The sequence below is a fragment of the Panthera pardus genome, unplaced genomic scaffold (genome assembly GCF_024362965.1).
Source record: "Panthera pardus isolate Hobbes unplaced genomic scaffold, ASM2436296v1 HiC_scaffold_24, whole genome shotgun sequence".
NCBI classification, from domain to species: Eukaryota; Metazoa; Chordata; class Mammalia; order Carnivora; family Felidae; genus Panthera; species Panthera pardus.
Genome location: NW_026526810.1, coordinates 60,696,447 through 60,716,089, shown reverse-complemented (window position 1 = coordinate 60,716,089; position 19,643 = coordinate 60,696,447). Strand labels below are relative to the sequence as shown.

General features: G+C 41.2%; 1 protein-coding gene and 1 pseudogene across 5 annotated transcripts in view; one reads left to right on the top strand and one right to left on the bottom strand.

The window, feature by feature from the left end:
* Nucleotides 1-19,643, top strand: part of FMN1 (formin 1) — a 428,550-nt gene that overhangs the window by 378,051 nt on the left and 30,856 nt on the right. For all 5 annotated transcript variants that reach the window (XM_019435304.2, XM_019435301.2, XM_019435302.2 and 2 more), the window contains 2 exons: nucleotides 7,223-7,274; nucleotides 13,727-13,876. In XM_019435304.2, coding sequence (XP_019290849.2) covers nucleotides 7,223-7,274; nucleotides 13,727-13,876 — 202 coding nt within the window. The remainder of the gene's footprint in view (nucleotides 1-7,222; nucleotides 7,275-13,726; nucleotides 13,877-19,643) is intronic.
* Nucleotides 9,057-10,025, bottom strand: LOC109258486 (securin-like; annotated as a pseudogene).

The following is a 19,643-nucleotide window of genomic DNA, read 5'->3' as shown; positions in this document are numbered from 1 at the left end:
AACTTCAAGATACCACCTTACTATTTGAGCATTCTAGAGGGAAATCTAGCCTGTTGGGAAGCAGCAGGGGACCCTGGGACATAGATTGGCTTATGAGTTGAGACCTAGATACAGGAGAGTCATTCCCTTTCTTATTTCACCTTCTTATTTCTGTAACATTAAATCGTTGGACTAGGTTATAGTTAGGTTATGGATTATGCAGTCTTACGAATTTTCTCAAGTAATTGCATCTGCATCCCTTGATGCCAAAAAAAATTGCTGTGTACAGATAGTTGTACAGAATTGAAGGACATCACTGGACTATACCAAAGCAGGGGAAAAAAGATCACAGCCTATTAACAGCTAAATAAATGGTTGCCTTTAAGAAGAATGAGCATTTGCTTATGCTCATGAGAAGAATTCTCATGAAGAAATGAGAAGAATTCTCCTACAGTCTAAAGATTGAGTGTTGTGTCCATATGGGGAGTGGTTGAAAACTTAACCTGTGGGGGTGAAAGTCTCATCAAAGGTGAGGGGAAAAAAAGTTATAAAGCTTTTATAGTGGGTTGACTTGTGAACTGTGGATAAATTTATTTCATTTAGATCCCAATTATACTTAGTCTGATTACCTTCTAGAGTTGTGAATGGATAAAATTTTTATTTTTTTTATAATTACTATAAAGAACAAACCAGATGCATAATCTGATGAGCACTTAGAGTTATGTTGTGACCTCTTAAACTATATTCCTCACCTACACAAATAATTATTACAGTCATCACAGAATATAAAAGAATCATGCAATTCTTTTATTATATAACCAGGGAGATTTTTCTCATTCAAATTATTATATCAGTAAGATATTTTATGAGGTATTTTAATATTATGCCCACATTTTGAAATATAAAAATGGAAATGACCTAAGATCATTAGTTATTTGTAAGCTTGATTGTATCAGGACTCACTTTTTGCAACCATTTATGAGAGAATTAAGTTCTGTTGCCATCATTGTGTATAATGAATTAACACCTCCCTACCATCTAAAATGGTACTACTTGGGGTACCCAGGTGGTTCAGTTGGTTAAGCATCTGACTCTTGATTTCTGCTCAGGTCATAGTCTCACGGTTTATAAGATTAAGCCCTTCATGGGGCTCTGTGTTGGCAGTATGGAGCCTGCTTGGAATTCTCTCTCTGCTCCTCCCCTGCTCATGCTTGCTTGCTCGTTCTCTCTCTCTCTCTCTCTCTCTCTCTCTCTCTCTCTCTCTCGCTCACTCACACACACACACACTCCCTCAAAATAAATAAACTTAAAAAATTTTACATAAAATGGTCCTAAATTATGTACATATGAGTTGGGGGTAACTTAGAAAATAGCTGGTCAAATCACTTCCCACATTCTATAGTTCAGATGAAGAACTTTGGTTGAGAAAAGCCCCAAGTGCCCAAGTTAAGGTGATACCAATATTTAGGTTTTTTTGATGCCCATAAGAATATTCAGGTTCAGTTATAAAGGCAGCTGAAAAGGGCAGATAAAAATGATGAAAATGATGAGATCTGGAAAGTCTGACTGAACACAGGAGGATCCCCACTCAATCAGCCTGAGAGTTAGACTAAATGACTTTTAAGACTCCCTGTACCTGGGTTCTTTTGATTTTATGACTCCTAAGGACTCTTCAAAGTCTTCTGATACAGTGTCTTTTACTTAGTACTTTCATCAAAAGCCTGGGTTTTCTACTCCACTTTAGTCTTAGGTGACCTAGAAATCACATTATACCCATATACTGGGAACCTTGATAGCATGCCTCTAGCCAGCCTCACACCAATTTACCCAGAAAACCTCACAGACGGCCCCCGCTCTTCAAGTTAACCATCCAACTAGACATTTGCAAATGTAAACTCTATGACAGACCAGAAATGATCATTCTAATTTAACCACAACCAGGAAAACTAATAAAACGGGAAGATGAGATAGGCAGATAGCATCCTTTTGGGGCAAGTATACTGAGAGGAAAAATGTAAAATGTAAGATGGCCCCATTATTCAGTGGTTCCACATATGTATATTTTTCCCCTCTCAAATATTGAAAAGTCATCCCTCTTTCCAGTGTTCATGTGCTGTTGCCTCTGTTGGTGAAAGCATTCTTTTCTTCTAGAAAGTGCGTGACAGGGCAATTTTCTAAGAAATGACAAATGGCTGCCATGTTCACATCAGATGGATACCACATGAAGTGGAGTGCGGTCCCTTTGTTTCCTTGTTAGCATCACCTGGCTCCTCTATTTGGAGAGCTGTAATAAAAACAGCTTCTTTACTGTGCGTCCTGTTGGTTTATACCAACCATGTCAGGTCCATAAACCATGGTATATTAAAGTGTAATAGACTGTGTAAAGAATACTGGGAAGATATTCCAACCTCTATCCCTTTCCCTCATTCCACTCTTTACTACCTCCCAGATGGGTATCCATAAATATGACTTAATTATCTTTGGCATAAAACCCACACTTTCTTTGAAGAGTGACGTCCTTCTTCAGCCACTCTAAGTGCATGAATACCACCCTCTTGAGGATAAAACCTTGAATATTTTGGTACATTTAGGTGACAAGTGTTCATAGTCCAAATATTTTCTGGAAGTGTCATTTTATTTATAAAAACTCTACATTTTTCATAATCATTCTATTCGAACATTTTAGTCCAATCCAGACAAAACTCAGGGTCAATGTTATTTGTATCTATGATCTGTCATTCTATATAATGTATTGATCTAACATAGGATACACCAGGATGAAAGTCAGTACTCTCTCACTCTTTGATTCTCTTATACTCTCTTCTATCTTGTTGAAAACAGAAAATGAATATTATAAATAGCTGTGCCAGGAAATGGACTCTGATTCCCCATTGGGGAGATAATAAGGGACTGTGTTCCACTAGTGTGGGCCCCTTGCTTTCAGCTGATTCATCTGTCAGAGAGATGGAGTTCCTACCAGGTGTTAAAGTTGAGAGAAGTGGATTCTGAAATTCCATTGTGAGATAGATTTTGGTTCCTGCCCTGAAACACTGAGTCTAGTAGGAAAAGCAGACTGCCAGCAAATGGTGTCAGTACTGTGCCCCACATATGTGAACACAGTGTTGTTGGGCTGCACAGAAAGAACAGGTCACCAGTTGATAAAGGTCCCCGTGGAGGTCTTCATGAAAGGAGTAACTTTAAAGCTCGGTTTTTGAAGGAAGACAAGACATTTACAGTGGGGGTGTTTGGGAAGGAGAAGGCAGGGAGGAGGAGGGATTCAAAGCAGGAGAAAGAGTGTTCCTAAAGCTGAAGGTACAAGAAAACAGGTTGAGTGGCAGGAACAGCACAGAGTCGTATGAGACAGGAGTATGGGGCACGTAGTGGGAAGTAGCAGGAGCCAGGTTGCGAAGGGCTTACTATGCAGTGTGAGTGTACTTCACCCTGTACAGAGAGGAAGCTCATGGACACATAAGCACAGGAGTGGCATGATCCAATTTGCCTTTTAAGTTGGTAACTTGGGTGCAGTGCAGAGACCTGGGTTTCCTGTGCAATGCAAGGAACCCATTGTAGATCATAGACCCTAGAGGCTAAAGAAGGAATCTTTGCTCTCAGAAAATTACCTTGATAGGTAGACCCCCTGCATCATTATCTTTCATTTAGTATATGAGAAGTGATTCAGTTTAATCAGGTCAGAGATTGATAAGTCAGTTATCATTAAGTAGAAAAATCATAAGCCCCTCACACCTAGCCCTTTGACTCCCAGGTATTTGCAAATTATACATCAGTTTCTGTCTTCTTCCCCCCTCCCGGGGATAAAAAAAAAAGGGGGGGGCTGAAACAGCAAATTAAATGACTGACACAGGGAACACCCTCCTGTAGACAAGCCTTGCTTAGGCACCTTGATAAGGACATCAGCTTTGTAAGTAAAATGGGAAAAATAGTGAGGTTCTGGGCAGAGCACACCTGATGTGACTTGAAAATGATCACAAGCAAAATTACCCTCTATTGAGAGTATTGTTGACCTCCGTAAGAAAGAAAGGAACGTTTGCTCGAAATTTTGCAGTGCTCTTTCCGTAGGCAGACAGCTGGAATAATGACTACTGGCATTTGCTTCTCAGCAGTCAGATAATAAATGGCTGCGTTGTTGAGTGTCTCATGTGTGTTGATCCCTCGAGTTCAGTACCTCCAAAGGTCACAACCACCTTGCAAGGGAGATCTTACCATTCCAGTTTTATGGGTAAGGCTCAGAGGAGTTAAGTGACTTCCCCAAGGTCTTTCAGTTAATACGTGATAGAGCACAGCCAACCTGGGCCCACCTGCTGCAGAGCCCAAGCTCTTTCCCCTATGCTCCATCAGCATTTAACTTTGTCAAAACAGCCATCCCACTGGAAGCTTGAACCCCCAGTGGTCTCGACACGACACGGAGCCATCAGAGGTCTGGCTGCGGAGGTTCTGATTCAAGCAAGCCTTGTCCCCTTTTCATGTAGCCTTCATATGTAGGTGCAGGGAGGAGTTACCATCTTATTTTACGGAGATGGAAGCTGAAACGTGTGACTTGTCCCAGACACTCAAGTGGCAGAGCTGGAATTTAACGATCCTGAGTTCTGCCTCACGAGGTTGGCCACAGCACTTAGGAAGTTTTGTTAATTGACATTTCCTGGACGTTGAGATAGTAGTAAATAACTTCAGCCTGACATTCTTCTCTAAGCCTGTGTTTGTATTCTAAATATCAAGTTTTATGCTTAGGAAACCTAGCCTCTTTCTTTTTAAGCAATGTTTATCCAATAAGTGCATTTGTCAAGTAAAATAATTTATTGAATATATAGGCACTCTTCCCATGTTTAAGGCTCAGCAGAAGACAAGCCAGATGAAGTTGCTTCTTTCCTGGAGCTTACATTCAGTTGTCTTATCATAAATGAATGAGACAATGAATAGTCTACCAGGTAGATAGAGGCTGGGCAGAAAAGGGGTAGTGTGCGGTGGCAGAGAGAGTTGGGGGCGGGGACGGGGATGTGCCACAAGGGGTGATCTTTTATTTAGTCAAGTCAGAGAGGGTGATACCTGAGCTGAGACCTGAATACTGTAAGGAAGCCAGTCAGGCAGAGACTGTAGGCAAGGTGTCCCAGAGAGGCGTGGCAAGTGCAGACACCCCCAGTGCGCATGCTCAGTGCACTCAAGCATCGACAAGCTGGCCAGCGAGCGTGGAAAGGAATGAACGTGGCAAAGAGGAGGGGTGGTGTCCCAGAGGAGCCAGGGAGCGGACCTGCAGGGCTGAATGGGACGTCATGAAGATATTAGAGGTTATGTCAAGGGTGACGACGAGCCTTTGAAAGGTTTTGAGCAGAGGAGTAACTTAATAAAATTTGCGTTTTAATATCAATGATGCTGATGATGACATACTAGTAATATCTGTCATGTCATTTGTTGATCATATTTTATGTGCTAAGCCTTCGATGTGTATTACCTCATTTATCTTTAGAACAGCTGTGTGAGAATAGTCACTGGGGCTATTCTTATAGGACAGATGAATTAATAACTATGCGGTTGGTCCTGAGTAATTTGACCACAGTGACACAGGTAGTACATAGCAGAGTTAGGCTTAATTAAATACTGGCATTTTAAAATCCTTTAATACCTTTTACCTTGAAGTATCACGACATAGGCCCTAATAGATATGATGGATTTTCCTTTCCTATTCACTTTACAACATTATAGTCTGTTTGTTTGTTTGTTTGTTTGTATGAAATTTATTGTCAAATTGGTTTCCATACAACACCCAGTGCTCATCCCAACAGGCGCCCTCCTCAATGCCCATCACCCACTTTCCCCTCCCTCCCACACCATTGTAGTCTTCAATGAAAGGAACCTTAGGGCTTTTATGGATTACAACTTGCCTATTTTTCTAGACATTTTTAAGCTTGCTTGTTTGCTTGCTTATTTATTTATTTATTTATTTATTTATTTATTCATTCATTCATTCATTCATTCATTCATTTTGAAACAGAGTATGCGTGGAGGAGGGGCAGAGAGAGAGGGAGAGAAAGAATCCCAAGCAGGCTCCATGCTATCAGCACAGAGCCCAATGTGGGGCTTGATCCCATGACCCTGGGATCATGACCTGAGCTGAAATCAAGAGTCTGATACTTAACCGACGGAGCCTCCCAGGTCCCCCTTCTAGACATTTTTAAAGTGAAAGAGTGCTATTATCATATATAACAGTGTTATTTTTCTGATTAGAGAAAGATCTATAAAAGCACTACCCAAAAATGAAGCCTCCTGCATAAATAGTTTCACAGAACACTATAAATTCCTAATCTCTAAGTTCAGGGTTGTATCTCAGTATGATGGATTTCCTTAGCAGTCTTAAGTAGTTTTTTCAAGACATTTAAAATCAGTATTCTGAGAAAGGAGACCGTAGGCTTCCACAGGCTGTCAAAGGAGGCCCTGGGTATAGAGACAGTGCACGCAAAGGTTCTGGTGATTTTATCTGGACCTGAGCAGAAGTGCTGTAAATGGTACAGGGTTTCCGATGTTTGGGGAGGGGTGGGGAGAGTGCCAAACACATGGCAAAGCTCACAAAGAGGCCAGCTGTAGCTAGGGTGACTACATGTACCAATCTGGCCAGGATTGTTGCAATTTATGTTTTCGTCAAGGTGTAATTATTAGTTATCGCCTTCTTTCAGTCTCAGACATGTCCTAGTGAGAATAGTAAATTATATGGCCACCATTGGCTGTAGTTGTTCTCACGAAAGTGGGGGTGGGAGATATAGCCAATTGGGAGCTATCTCCAGGACATGTGGTATGGGCCGCCAACCGCTGAGTTCAGAACTATTTTGATAACGTGGTAATTAAAGTTAGAAGATTATGCAAAACATGGGATGCCTGGGTGGCTCAGTTGGCTGAGTGTCTGACTTTGGCTCAGGTCTCAGGTCATGATCTCACAGTTCGTGAGTTTGAGCCCTGCATCCTGCTCTGTGCTGAGAGCTCAGAGCCTGGAGCCTGCTTCAGATTCTGTGTCTATCTATGCCCCTCCCCCTGTCATACTCTTTTTCTTTCTTTCTTTCTTTCTTTCTTTCTTTCTTTCTTTCTTTCTTTCTTTCTTTCTTTCTTTCTTCTTTCCTTCCTTCCTTCCTTTCTCTCTCCTCTCTCTCTCAAAAATAAATAAACATTAAAAAGAAAAGATTACACAAAAGATATGATGGAAGAAAATGCTGTTTTAATAATAATTATTTCTTTCTTGCAGCCAAAAAAGAGCATAAAATGGAAGAAAGTCATTTGGAGAATGCACAGAAAAGGTAAGTGGCTCTGACTTGGCCTTAGTCCTTTCTGTGGCTAGCTGTTCCATTTTTTTTTTTTTTTAAGTTTACTTATTGATTTTGAGAGAACACAAGCAGGGGAGGGGCAAGGAGAGAGGGAGAGAGAGAATCACAAGCAGACTCCGCACTCAGCACAGAGCCCCAGGCAGGATTCAAACTCATGAACAAAACTGTGAGATAATGACCTGTGTCGAGATCAAGAGTTGGACACTTAACCACCCGAGCCACCCAGGCACCCCTAGCTGTTCCTTTTTATCATTGTTATTATTAAGTGCATTCTTACTGCTGTGTGACCATCACTCATCTATCTCCAGAACTTACTATCTCCATATGGAACTTTGTACCCATCAAACCATAACTGCGCACTCTCCTCCCCCACCCCAGCTCCTGGCAACCGTTATTCTACTTCCTGTCTCTGAGACTTTGACCACTCTAGATACCTCATATAAATGAAATCAATACAGTATTTTTCATTTTATGGCATGCTTATTTTACTTAGCATAATGTCTGACTGGCCGTTCTTTTGGCCCCATTTGTTGAGGCTATGCATCCATGAGCAATAAGATTCTGTCAGGAGCTGGAGGGAAAGCAGTATGACAGGACTTGGGAATATTTCTCCTCAAAGAGCACAGAACCGTTCAGAAGTGATTGGTTGACATGTGTCATACACGTCGTGACACTGTCTGCCTCTCCTTCATTTCTCTGCTCCTGAACCACTTTATGGAAGTTAGGAACAGTGTGATCCTTTGTGGCATTACAACTAAACTAAACTAAACCAAACACCTAAGAGACTTATGTCTTTCCTTAGATCTGAGGCGATACTGGAAACAAGGGGCAAGTGGGGAGGAGCGACTGACCTGTACATATGAAAAGTGCCCCAGAAATTGGAAGAGATCTCTGAGGTCTTCTGTTCAACCCCTTGCCCACTGAAGGCCTCTTCTTTGCGCTTCTCTCTCTTAATAGACAGCAGAATGGAACCATCCAGTTCACCCAATAAGCATTGGCTCTGGTCCTCGATCAGAGTTTTTGTCATTTGACCAGGTTAGTCGGCTTGGGTATGTCTCCCTCTTAAAAGGGTGAGTGGGAACATACTGAAGCATTCTCATATTCAGCAGAGAGAATTGAGATACATTTTGCTGGTGCCAGTTCTAAAAGGACTAGAAAATTAAATGAGGGGTAGGTTAGGAAACAACCTATAAGGAAGACCAACTTTATAAATGTGTGAGAAGAGCAGTGCATTAAATGCAAATATACAAACTCTAGAAATGAACTATTTCCTCTTGTCTAGCCACAATTTTCAAGACTTCTGAAATCCTACAGACAGTCAGCTGCTCTGCTTTGACCAGCACCAACATCTTGTTCTACCTTCAATTGCCAATAAAATTAAAATACAGATGGGGGTGCCTGGGTGACCCAGTCGGTTAAGTGTCTGACTTCGGCTCAGGTCATGATCTCATGGCTCGTGAGTTCAAGCCCCACATTGGGCTCTGTGCTAACAACTCAGAGCCTGGAGCCTGCTTCAGATTCTGTGTCCCTCTCTCGCTCTGCCCACCCACTTATGCTCACTCTCTCTCTCAAGAATAAATAAACAAAAAATTAAAAAAAAAAATTAAACTACAGATGAAAGTGAAATTAAGGCAAATCCTAAATTTTTCTAAGTGCAGACATGTTCTTGAGTCACAGTTATCATCCAAACATGATCATCTGTGAAAACCAGAATAATCGCATGATTATGTCTTTAGATTTTTGTGCCTCTTTTTTTTTTATTAAAGAATTGCTTTATTAATACAAAACAGACAAACTATTAAGTGCTAAGAAATTTAAATATCTAAGTCATAGCAAACAGGTGGCAATTGAATATCCAGGGTCGACAGAACGCTTGAGACTGCAACAGATTAGACTCCCATGGTTGAGAGGGCATCTTTAGAGGTGAAGGGGGGGACCCAGGTGTAACAGCTTTTCAAGTTCCCTCTCCTCATCAAGGATCATGAGAGGCACTCCATTCAAGAGGAGGTATGCAATCTGGTGCTCTTCAGGCAGGTCAGAACTCTCAAAATCTAAAGGATTGAAGGGAAAGAATTTTTCTATTTCAGGATAGGTGTCATCCAAGGCTGGAACAGTGTTTTTTGCTTTGACAGTCTTCTCAGTTACCTTTTTGGCAGAGAAGTTTGGCTGCTTCTGTTTGAGAGGTCCGTTATTCTTTACTGAATTTTCTGTAGCTCTCTTGACAGTTCTCAAAGCCTTTCTGGTAGCTTTAGGTAAGGCTGCATGAGCATCAGACATTTTGCCTACACCTGGTATTGAAACCTGAGATCTCCCATCTAAAGTTTTGACTGGAGGGGTGCCTGGGCGGCTCAGTCCATTGAGTGTCCAACTTCGGCTCAGGTCATAATCTCGCGGTCTGAGTTCGAGCCCGTGTTGGGCTCTGTGCTGACAGCTTAGAGCCTGGAGCCTGCTTCGGATTCTGTCTCCCTCTCTCTCTGCCTCTCCCATGCTCATGTGCGCTCTCTCGCTCACTCTCTCTCTCTCTCTCTCTCTCTCTGTCAAAAATAAATAAACATTAAAAAAAAATTTAAAGTTTTGACTGGAGGCCTAGACTGCAGCTTCTGCCCATCCTTGGGAGCCACACAGGTGCCTGGGTCTCCATTTTCCTTATCAACAAAGATCAGGGTAGCCATTCTGGATCAGGACCTCTTGGTTCACTCACGTAAGAGCCAACAGCCAGACTCTTCCAAGGCTCAGCCTGCAGCGGTTGCCTAGATTTTTGTGCCTCTTGGTTGGCCTCTTCCCTGTATTAAGTCTTCCCTTCCTCTGTGTGTAAAACGAATGTCTGTGTTACAGAAAATAGTCCGCATATTCAGAAGAGACTGTCAACAAGGGCACATTGGTGTCAGGCCAAACAGAAATTTGGTTTCCGGGGTGGATGTCAAATTTCTAATATTTCTTCAAGATTCTTGCTTGAAGGAAAAGGGGGCCCACCTTAGAGGGGCCGAAGCTGCTGCTGTGCATTAGCTATGCTGAGGGGGGTCATAAATTCTGGTTGTCAGCGTTTTCCGTGACTTTGTGGTGAAGGTAGCGTAGCTTTCATGTCATACATGAAATATGTTAGATCCCATCTTTAATGTAGAAACCACAGTTGTTTGGTCGCACTGTTTAAGGAGGTTGGTGGTCAGTGTTGCAATATTCGTGTGAGATTTAGTAAATTCTTATGTCTTATCCTCAAGAGAAACAATTTACTCTGAGGCTAAGGAATATTTGCTTTTCCTAAGCAGTTTCTAAAGGCACACATGGAAAACAATAAGTGGATGTGTTCCGCTCTGGCATCATAAAACAGTTCACTTTGCTATGGGCCCTTTGATACAATCGTTGTCTGCACTCTAAAAATATTTAGTCGAATTAAAAAGATAGACCTCAGATAAGGGATCATAGCAGAGAGAAAAAGAGGGAACAGGGTGAGGTAAAAAAAAAAAGTTTTATAAAACATAACATATGATTAGAAATCAGTGTTTTAAAAATTGAAAGCTATTTTAGAGTTATCTGCTGACAGATAGAAATTTCAGAAAGCATGATTGCCCCTTTGTCCACTGGAGAAAATTCCCCTAGTTGCTAAATAGAAACAGTTTTCAGGAGGACAATGACCTAGACCTTATAACATAGTTGTAGGTTTATAAGCTAACCTTTAGCTTTCCCTTGAACAAATGGATAACACTGAAGTCCAGTAAGGTACAGCCTCAGGGCAACTTCATCTCTGTCAAAGTTGCAGAGTGCCAAAGCCAGGCCATCCCCTGGGACTTTGTTTGCTTTGGTTCCTCGGAAGAAGTTCACTTGATTTCTTAGTTTCTGAAATACACAGTGGGGTGGAAATGCTGTAAGTCAGTATTTCCTTTAGTTTTCATCCCCTTTGAGGGTTAGCAAACAAAGCCTCACAAATCCCCAGGGTGAGAGGCGGTGAGGGTACATGGTTAGCTCCAGTTTAGGTTGGGAAAAGTGAGGCTCCCAAGACCCTAACAGGCTTTTCTGAAGCTCTGTGATAACTCGACAGGCAACGCTGGCCCTCTCTGAAACTGCACAAGTATTTGCAATATCTTGGTCTCACGATCTAGACTCCAGATAAAGCCAGGGGTGCTGGGGCGATCCATGAAGCACAAGGACTGGAGTTTCTGTACTCTTCACTATATCCTGCTGGAAGATAGGAAGAGAATTTGTTCCTCTGAAGACTTTCTCTTCTCTGTTAATGCACAAATAAATATGTTCCTGCATAGAAGGTGACCATAAGGAAGAGAAAAAAAATGACAGTGTGCTCTCCTGGAGAGTAAATATCGGGGGCAACTGTGTCTAAAGTGGTAACAGGAGGGACGCCTGGGTGGCTCAGTCGGGTTAAGCGTCCGACTTCGGCTCAGGTCACGATCTCGCGGTTTGTGAGATCGAGCCCCGCATCAGGCTCTGTGCTGACAGCTCAGAGTAGAGCCTGTTTCAGATTCTGCATCTCCTTCTCTCTCTGCCCCTCTCCCTCTCATGCTCTGTCTCTGTGTCTCAAAAAAATGAATAAACATTAAAAAAAATTTTTTTAATAAATAAAGTGGTAACAGAAAAAAAAAAGCTATTTTTATTTTTTAAATGCCTGTGTCAACGAACATGAACAACAGAAGGGTAGAATGGAAAAAGCATTTCATTGGGAATCAAGAGACCCAAATGGTAGGCCCCACTCTGCCAATGAATAAAGTCATTCAATCTTTCCAGGTCTCGGTTTTCTCATCTCTAGAATGAGAACATTGGACCAGTTGACCTATAAGTCCCTTCCAATTCTAAAGTCCCATGGCTCTATAAGAAACGCATGGCCTGTCCCTGTGGGTTGTGTAACTCTCCACAGTCAATATAATTTTCATTTCGAATGAAATAAAAGCATATGCCATAGAGCATGCATTTGGTTTTATCAGTATTGTGACTGCCACAGAGTTAGGAGTCATGTCTGGTGTGAAAGCGGACATTGCTACTTTCTTGCATTACTGGTTTTGCTCCAAAATATGTATGTTTGGAATTATAGGAGAGTCCCTTAAGAAATTACCACAGTTATTGCCTTTCTCCACTTATGCACTTCCAGTCTTTTAATAACTGGGAGCCAAAATTCCCTGGCCAGTAGTTTTAATTTGCATTAAAAACAGATTTATTCTTTACAGAAGCACAAAGAATTTATGGGACTCGGAGCCGCAGCTCCAGCTTGGGTCTCACCTAATCATAGCCATGGAATCAATTAACAGTTCATCTGTGAAATGTGATAAAATCTTATGAGATACATATTGCCCAATAACTGAGAACGAGATGAAAGTATTCTCTGTAATAGTGACGGGGCTTCAGGGTTTTACAATTGCCATTGAATAGAGCTCCATTAGAAGCTCAGTGTTCAGGATGGCCACAAAAAAAAACAAAAAACAAAAAACAAAAAACAAAAAACAAAAAAAAACAACGCTGTGTCTGAACAGATGATAGAGCACTGAGTAGTAAACCTGGCCAGCCATTCCTGCTTTGATTAGTTTCCAACACCCTAGAAAAGGGGGCCATTTATTTAAGTGTTCTTGCTCATGGCAAATGAGCTTGTGAAGCTTTGGGTGGGTGGGGGCTGGGAGTGGGGGACCAAGTGCAGAGCTATAAATTGCTACAAAGCTAGCGCCTCCAAGAAGGGCTGCTTGGGAGGCCCCGGCTGTCTGCTGTGCAATGAGCCTCCATGGGGTAGGTCAGGAGATTCGTAGCGATACCTGAGAATCAACTTTGGAAAACCTGGATCCTTTTCTGACAGGATTAGAGATCATATATTTAAGGTCAAAGATGGTTTTTCATCCAAACCCTGCTGTGCCTTCAGTTTTATCTCTTTTTATACATGGGTGGTTTGCATTCTTATATCCTATCAAGCTTTACTATGTAATCCTCTCAGAGATCATCTATTTTAAGTCTTATTTTACCCTTGACAAAACTGAGAGTCTGATGCTGAGTGATTGACCCAAGATTACGAAGCCAGAAGATGCCAGAATAAGGATAGAATAGTCTCTTGATTTTCCATGAAACACTCAACAGATTATTCCCGGTGGGCTATCTAACCAGCGCTAATGCTGCAGAATCAATATGTCACCTTTATAATCCATATGATCATTAAACATAAAGCGAGGAGCTGGTAAATGATGTGGAACTGAGATGAAGACCCTGGAATTCTACATCCTCATTTTCATGAACAGAAGATGTGGCCAGGTGTATCAGGTTGGATTTCATGGAAAATCAGTTTGAACAAATAGATTTTCTGAGGCTTGGGGTAAGCCACAGTCACTATGAGGCTGGGCTTCTGTCTTAGAGAATGAATATGTGGGAAATGCCCCCAGCGTCCTTGCCCTGATGGTTTTGACAGTTTCTCATCCTCTGTTTTTCCCCCCTACTTGTTGCAGTTTTGAAACAACAGTAGGATACTTTGGGATGAAGCCAAAGTCCGGTGAGAAGGAGATCACACCCAACTACGTGTTTATGGTGTGGTATGAGTTCTGCAGTGACTTCAAGACCATTTGGAAGCGGGAGAGTAAAACCATATCTAAAGAAAGGTAAGGTTCTAATGGAGTCATCAATACCCCCCTCAGGAGTCTAGGAAACTGCGGTCTCAAACCTCCCCAAGTGTGCACATTTCACACACATCAGTATTTTCTTTCAGATCAAGATTGAGGAAAGATTGTTGCCTGGGGGCTCATGGGAGAAATCCGGGGGAGGCATGCTGTCCACACAAGCAGATATGCTCCCATGATCTGATAAGTTACACTTTCTTAACCCCTTCCAATTACTAGCTAGTAAATGAAAGGGGGGCTGTGCTAATTTGCAACAGATTGCTTCTCTGTGTATTTTCACGTTGGCCCAGGCTAAATGAGGCAGCCTTGCTGTCGCAGACAGTACAGACAAATAAAAGTGAATGCTTTTCCCATTAATATACTGAACTTGCATCAAAAGGAAATCTCTGAGACTCGGGCCACACTTAACACAGTGTCGAAGCCCCACTCTGGATTTACAGCGCCACTTCTGACTCCTCGTATCCTGCTGAGGACATCAAACTGCTCGCCGCTCAAACTCGTTGCAGCCTCCTGATTTTATTAGTGGGGGGTAGAAGAAAAGCCTCGCCTCTGAATATAGGGAGAAAGAGAGAGTGTGTGTTCGTTCTGCCTAGAAAGAGACTAAATTTGGCCCTGTTTATCAGGAGGGAAAAAAAAAAGCATTTCTGCTTGATCGCTGTTTTGATCAGGTTGCCACTGTTCTACAAAGGGTGTCATGCATTTAAACTTCAAAAAGGTCTTGCTTATACTACTGCAGAACAGATGTATGAGAGTGTCCTTCAAAGTGGAGTAGGAGACAGAAAACTTCTACAAATTAAGGGAAATGGTTTATGTAATTCTAGCATCCTTATCTCACTAAACATTGAGACCTGAAGTTCCATAATTTTTGTTCTTTACTTTGTAATCAAAGACAAGACGTATGCATGATACACACACACACACACACTACACTAATATTTTTCACCTTTAAAAGTTATTTTTAAAGGGATCAAGGTTTAGAGATTTTTGACACAGTCAAAAATATTTTCTCAAGGAATTTCTTCAAAAGCCTGCTTTTTTTCTGAAAAAGTCAAAGACCTTTAAAAATGTTTATCAGCGTATGTCTCCACCATTACTTCTTTGAAAACACGGGAATTACAATGAATATATCCATTGTTTAGATAAACTGATGCAAAGCAATTGTTGTGACATTCTTAAGAAAGTAGATAATAATAATGTGGAGAAAAAGAACCCTAAAAATCTCGGCACCCAACTTCTTGCTCTCACCCGGCAGTTGCTTATTTAGCCTTTTTGGCTAATAAGCTGCTGTGGAACAAGTTTTGTTGTGTGAGCTGAGCTCCTATCCTTCTAACAGGGCATCAGCTGGCCATCAGCTCTCCACACCCACACCTGAAGGCCAGACATTCCAGAGGTGGGTTCTGAATAGACACACTTTGCTTAAGATCCTTCCATCACAGATTTTAAGCGTAATCCTTAGTAAATTTGCCCTTATAGTTGGAGCCCTAAAAAAAAAAAAAAAATGCCTCCCCCAAAACCAGATAGGGTAATTAATTGCTTTTTATCTTAATAATCTTGGGTTGAGATATTGAACTATAGTCCAAATTAAGGAGACTTTCCCTATCACAGAAGTTAGAGCAAACTAATTGTGAGTCTGAAGGGGCAGTGGTCTCCAGCCATCCTTCAAAGTGTCCCTTTCTCCTAGCCACCAGCATTTCCAGCATGGCTTCCTGGGTGCAGCTGGTGAATTGCCTACTTCACACTCTGTAAACCAACCCCTTGAAAGGGTCATGACTTCACAGGACCCTTCTCAGGTCTCCTCATTTAGCAATTTCAGGGGTCTCTTCATTCCAGCCGAGCTTTTGTGAGATGGATCACCAAGGTTGCCAACCTCGAAAAACATCTCTGAAGCTAATGACAGCTCATAAAATATTTTTGGAAGCGGTTTGTTTACAGAAATCTATTTGTTAGGAAATGCTAGCGCATTATGTATATGACTGTTCATCCCGTTAAACAAACTGATTAATATCCAGGGTTTCTTTGTGATGTGAGGATTTTTTTTTTGATTGTCCTCTATCTGCTAAGCTGTTGGAATCACATATTCATTGGGCTAAAATAACCAAATTAACATGAATTCTTCTATTATAATTACATGAGAAACAATATGATTGTTTTGACACCCATTGAATCATGCTCAATATTATTTTTTATTAGTCTTTGCCAAGAAGTCCCAACAACACTAAATGTCAGGATACAGTAATATAACATGAAAATGAAATCCAAAACCAAATGAAATCCTGATAGCTTGGAATTATTAGGAAAAAAAAAACTATAGTGTGGGATTCCATCAAAAGAAATTTTGCCTATTGGATTTTTTTTAATGTTTATTTTTGAGAGAAAGAGTGTGAGCAGAGGAGGGCCAGAGAGAGAGGGAGACACAGAATCCGAAGCAAGTTCCAGGCTCTTGAGCTGTCCGCACAGAGCCTGATGTGGGGCTCAAACCCACAAACACGAAATCAAGACCTGAGCCGAAGTCGGATGTTTAATCGACTGAGCCACCCAGGTGTCCTTTGCCTATTGGATTTTTAATTATATTTGAAGGCCAATTAAAATCCCAAAAATCATTAGGAAAAATAAAGGGGAAGTAGGAGCATTTTCAAAGGTATAAATGCACTTCCAAATGAAGTGGAAGTGTTGAGAACTTTAGGTTATTTGTAGTCAATCTGTGGTGATAGAGTGTTTACTTCTTGTGCTGCTTAGCATGGTTTCCATCAATACACATGAGCTTGATGCAAGATTGAGATGGATACAGCTTCATAATAGGGTGACAACTGCCCCTCATAAAACCCAGAATAATCTCTAAACACACAAATGACAATATAAAAACATCCAGTGTTTTTGTGCCTTGTGAGTGAATGCTAAACCATAGCTTTAAGTTGGTGTCAGGACATAAGTCTGTGTTTGAGTAGGGGAGACGTAGTATTTCACCAGCGATGTGATTTACCTGCAGATTAACTCTATCAGTAGAAAAGCAAGCTCCTATGTGATGGCATATTAATGTCACTAAATTGTCCTTCGCATTTAAGCCAATATTAGGCAAAAGAGCAACTTCTGTGTTTAGGCACAAATCCAGAATGCCTCACTCCCTAGACCTTTGGTCTGTGGCCCACCCGTCCTCATGCTGTGCCAAATACTGGATGGAACTTACTGCTGCAGTGGAAAGTACCAGGACCCTCTCTTACCCCTTCTGTTGATAGGCACTGCTCAGTAGTACAAAAAAGACCTCTAGATAGAGACTTGAAAATCAACATTTTTATGCTGGTAATTTGCTATGTAATCTTGGGCCAGTCGCTTATTGCCTGGGGGACACACAATGGTCACATGTGTTAGATACATGTATTGTGAAGCAGGAATTAAATGTTCACTGTGATCTCTTCTAGCTAGAAATCTCTATAAATCCAGAAAATAGTTTTCTACTACTCTGAGAAACAGTGTGTTTCATGTCTGAGATAATACCTCCCACCTTTGCTCTTCAGCTCATTAGAGACTGTATTAGAAGACATTTCCAGCCAAGGTCTGGCTGTGAACTTGGGAGAGATTTGGGGGGCGGGGCGGGGTGCAGCAGGGAGAATTTTCATTGCCTTCTCGGTTGGTAAATGTCTTTAGCCAACTTGCCTCCTGCCCGAAGTACTTCCCCTCAGTAGTAATATTGGTCTTAGAGACAACCTTTTTTAAGTGTGCACACAAAAATGTTTTCCTCTGCTCATGTGTACCTAACATTGCATTTAATGATTTATTAAAGTTCATCAAGATTTTTTACCCTCAGAGGCAGCTTTGTCTCATCTTACCTTTTCATGTACTTTTATATTTGTGCCTCTTGCTATCCAAACACGCAATGAGTTTTTGGAACACACAATTCTTCCACTTATTAAATCAACAGATTATCCAAGCATATGCATAATTACAAGGAGGTAACCTAATTTTTTTTGCTTTTATTGACTATGCTTTACTCATCTTCTGTTTTGTTTTTTTTTTTTCCATTTAATTATTCTGGTATATAGGACCCTTTCTTCTTTTTTTTAATCTTTTTATTTATTTTTGAGTCAGAGACAGAGCATGAGCAGGGGAGGGGCAGAGAGGGAGACACAGAATCCAAAGCAGGCCCCAGGCTCTGAGCTGTCAGCACAGAGCCTGACACAGGGCTCAAACTCATGAGCTGTGAGATCATGACCTGAGCCGAAGTCGGATGCTTAACCAACTGAACCACCCAGGAGCCCCATATAGGACCTCTTCTTATGAAATGTTTCACTACTTAAGATATCCTAAGACTACTCCCCACACATGCGCACATAGAGGCTACAAACTACTACCACCCACAAAATAAGCTATGAATTTGCAAAAGATAAAGAAGTCTCAGAGGATTCATGACTCCAGGAATATAAAATCTTGGCAAATAATTCACCCTGAGCCAAAACAGACTTTAAAAGTGCCATTTAAAAAACAAAACAAAACAAAACCATAATCAGTAAGTAATGAGTAAATAAGGAGTTTGGTGAATTTTATGAAAAATGCAAATAAGAAATTTCATTACACGTATAGCTATAATTTACACTAGGGGGGAATGGATGGTTAGTTCCGCTAAATACCAACAGAGTTTCTGTTTTAAGTATATTACTTGCAGCTATTATTGCTAATTACACAATTGCCATACCGTTGACAGCAGAGAGTTCAGAGCTGTTGTGGGGTTATCCTGAAAGCTGTCCTCACAGCTGCCCCCTGCTCAGGTCACTTTAGGACCAGGAGTTAGAAACAGGCCACCACTCAGCCCACAAAGGAGCCATTGATCACAGTGTAGACATTGCAGAAATTCCTCTCTATGATAAAGTTATTCCTGGAAAAAATTCCATAAACTAAAATTTTTACTCATTCTGCTCTCTCACTGACATGCATTTTACAGTCATGTCATTACAGTGCCATGGTCATTACAGTGACTTCAAACAAGTTAACTTTCTCTTCCCTAGTCCTCTGTTGTATGGTCAAATGATTTGTGTACACTTAACTGCTAAGAAGTTTTGTATTTTGAAGGACTCCTTTAATAATACAAATAATCACCCCCTAGTTAATTAGCAAACCTTTGAATTTTTCTAAATCACATTTGAAGACAGTTCTGTACAAATAAACAGTAAGTGTCCCAAAGAGCTGACTTATGAACAGAATTATAATCACAAAGAATAAAGCCTGCTGATTTCCCAAGCAATAAATTTAAAACTACTTCTGCAGAACATTCCATGACTAAGGAGAGGAGATGGTAGACTTGAAAATGGTAACAAGTTCAGGATCACTGCTTTGAGAAAAACCTAGAACATCTCTTTTGACCCTTTGTCCTCTGGAAACTGTCATTCCATCTCTTTCCCTTCTAGCTTCTCACAAGAAGAGTTTATGTTCATTTTTGTCTTTTTCATTGGCACACACTCCTTCCTGCATCAGTAAGGATAAAGCCTCAGCTGCCATAGCAAAGGCCAAAATAACTACTGCTTAAACAAGAAAAATTTATTTTACTTTTGCATAAAAATCTGTGAACGTGATCACTCATCCTCCATCTCCTTCGATAGCTCCTCCTTTTCTTCTGTTGCCTAAGAGTGAACCTTTCCTGGGGCGCCTGGGTGGCTCAGTCGCTTGAGCGTCCCACTTCAGCTCAGGTCATGATCTCGCTGTTCGTGGGTTTGAGCCCCCTGTCGGGCTCTGTGCTGACAGCTCAGAGCCTGGAGCCTGC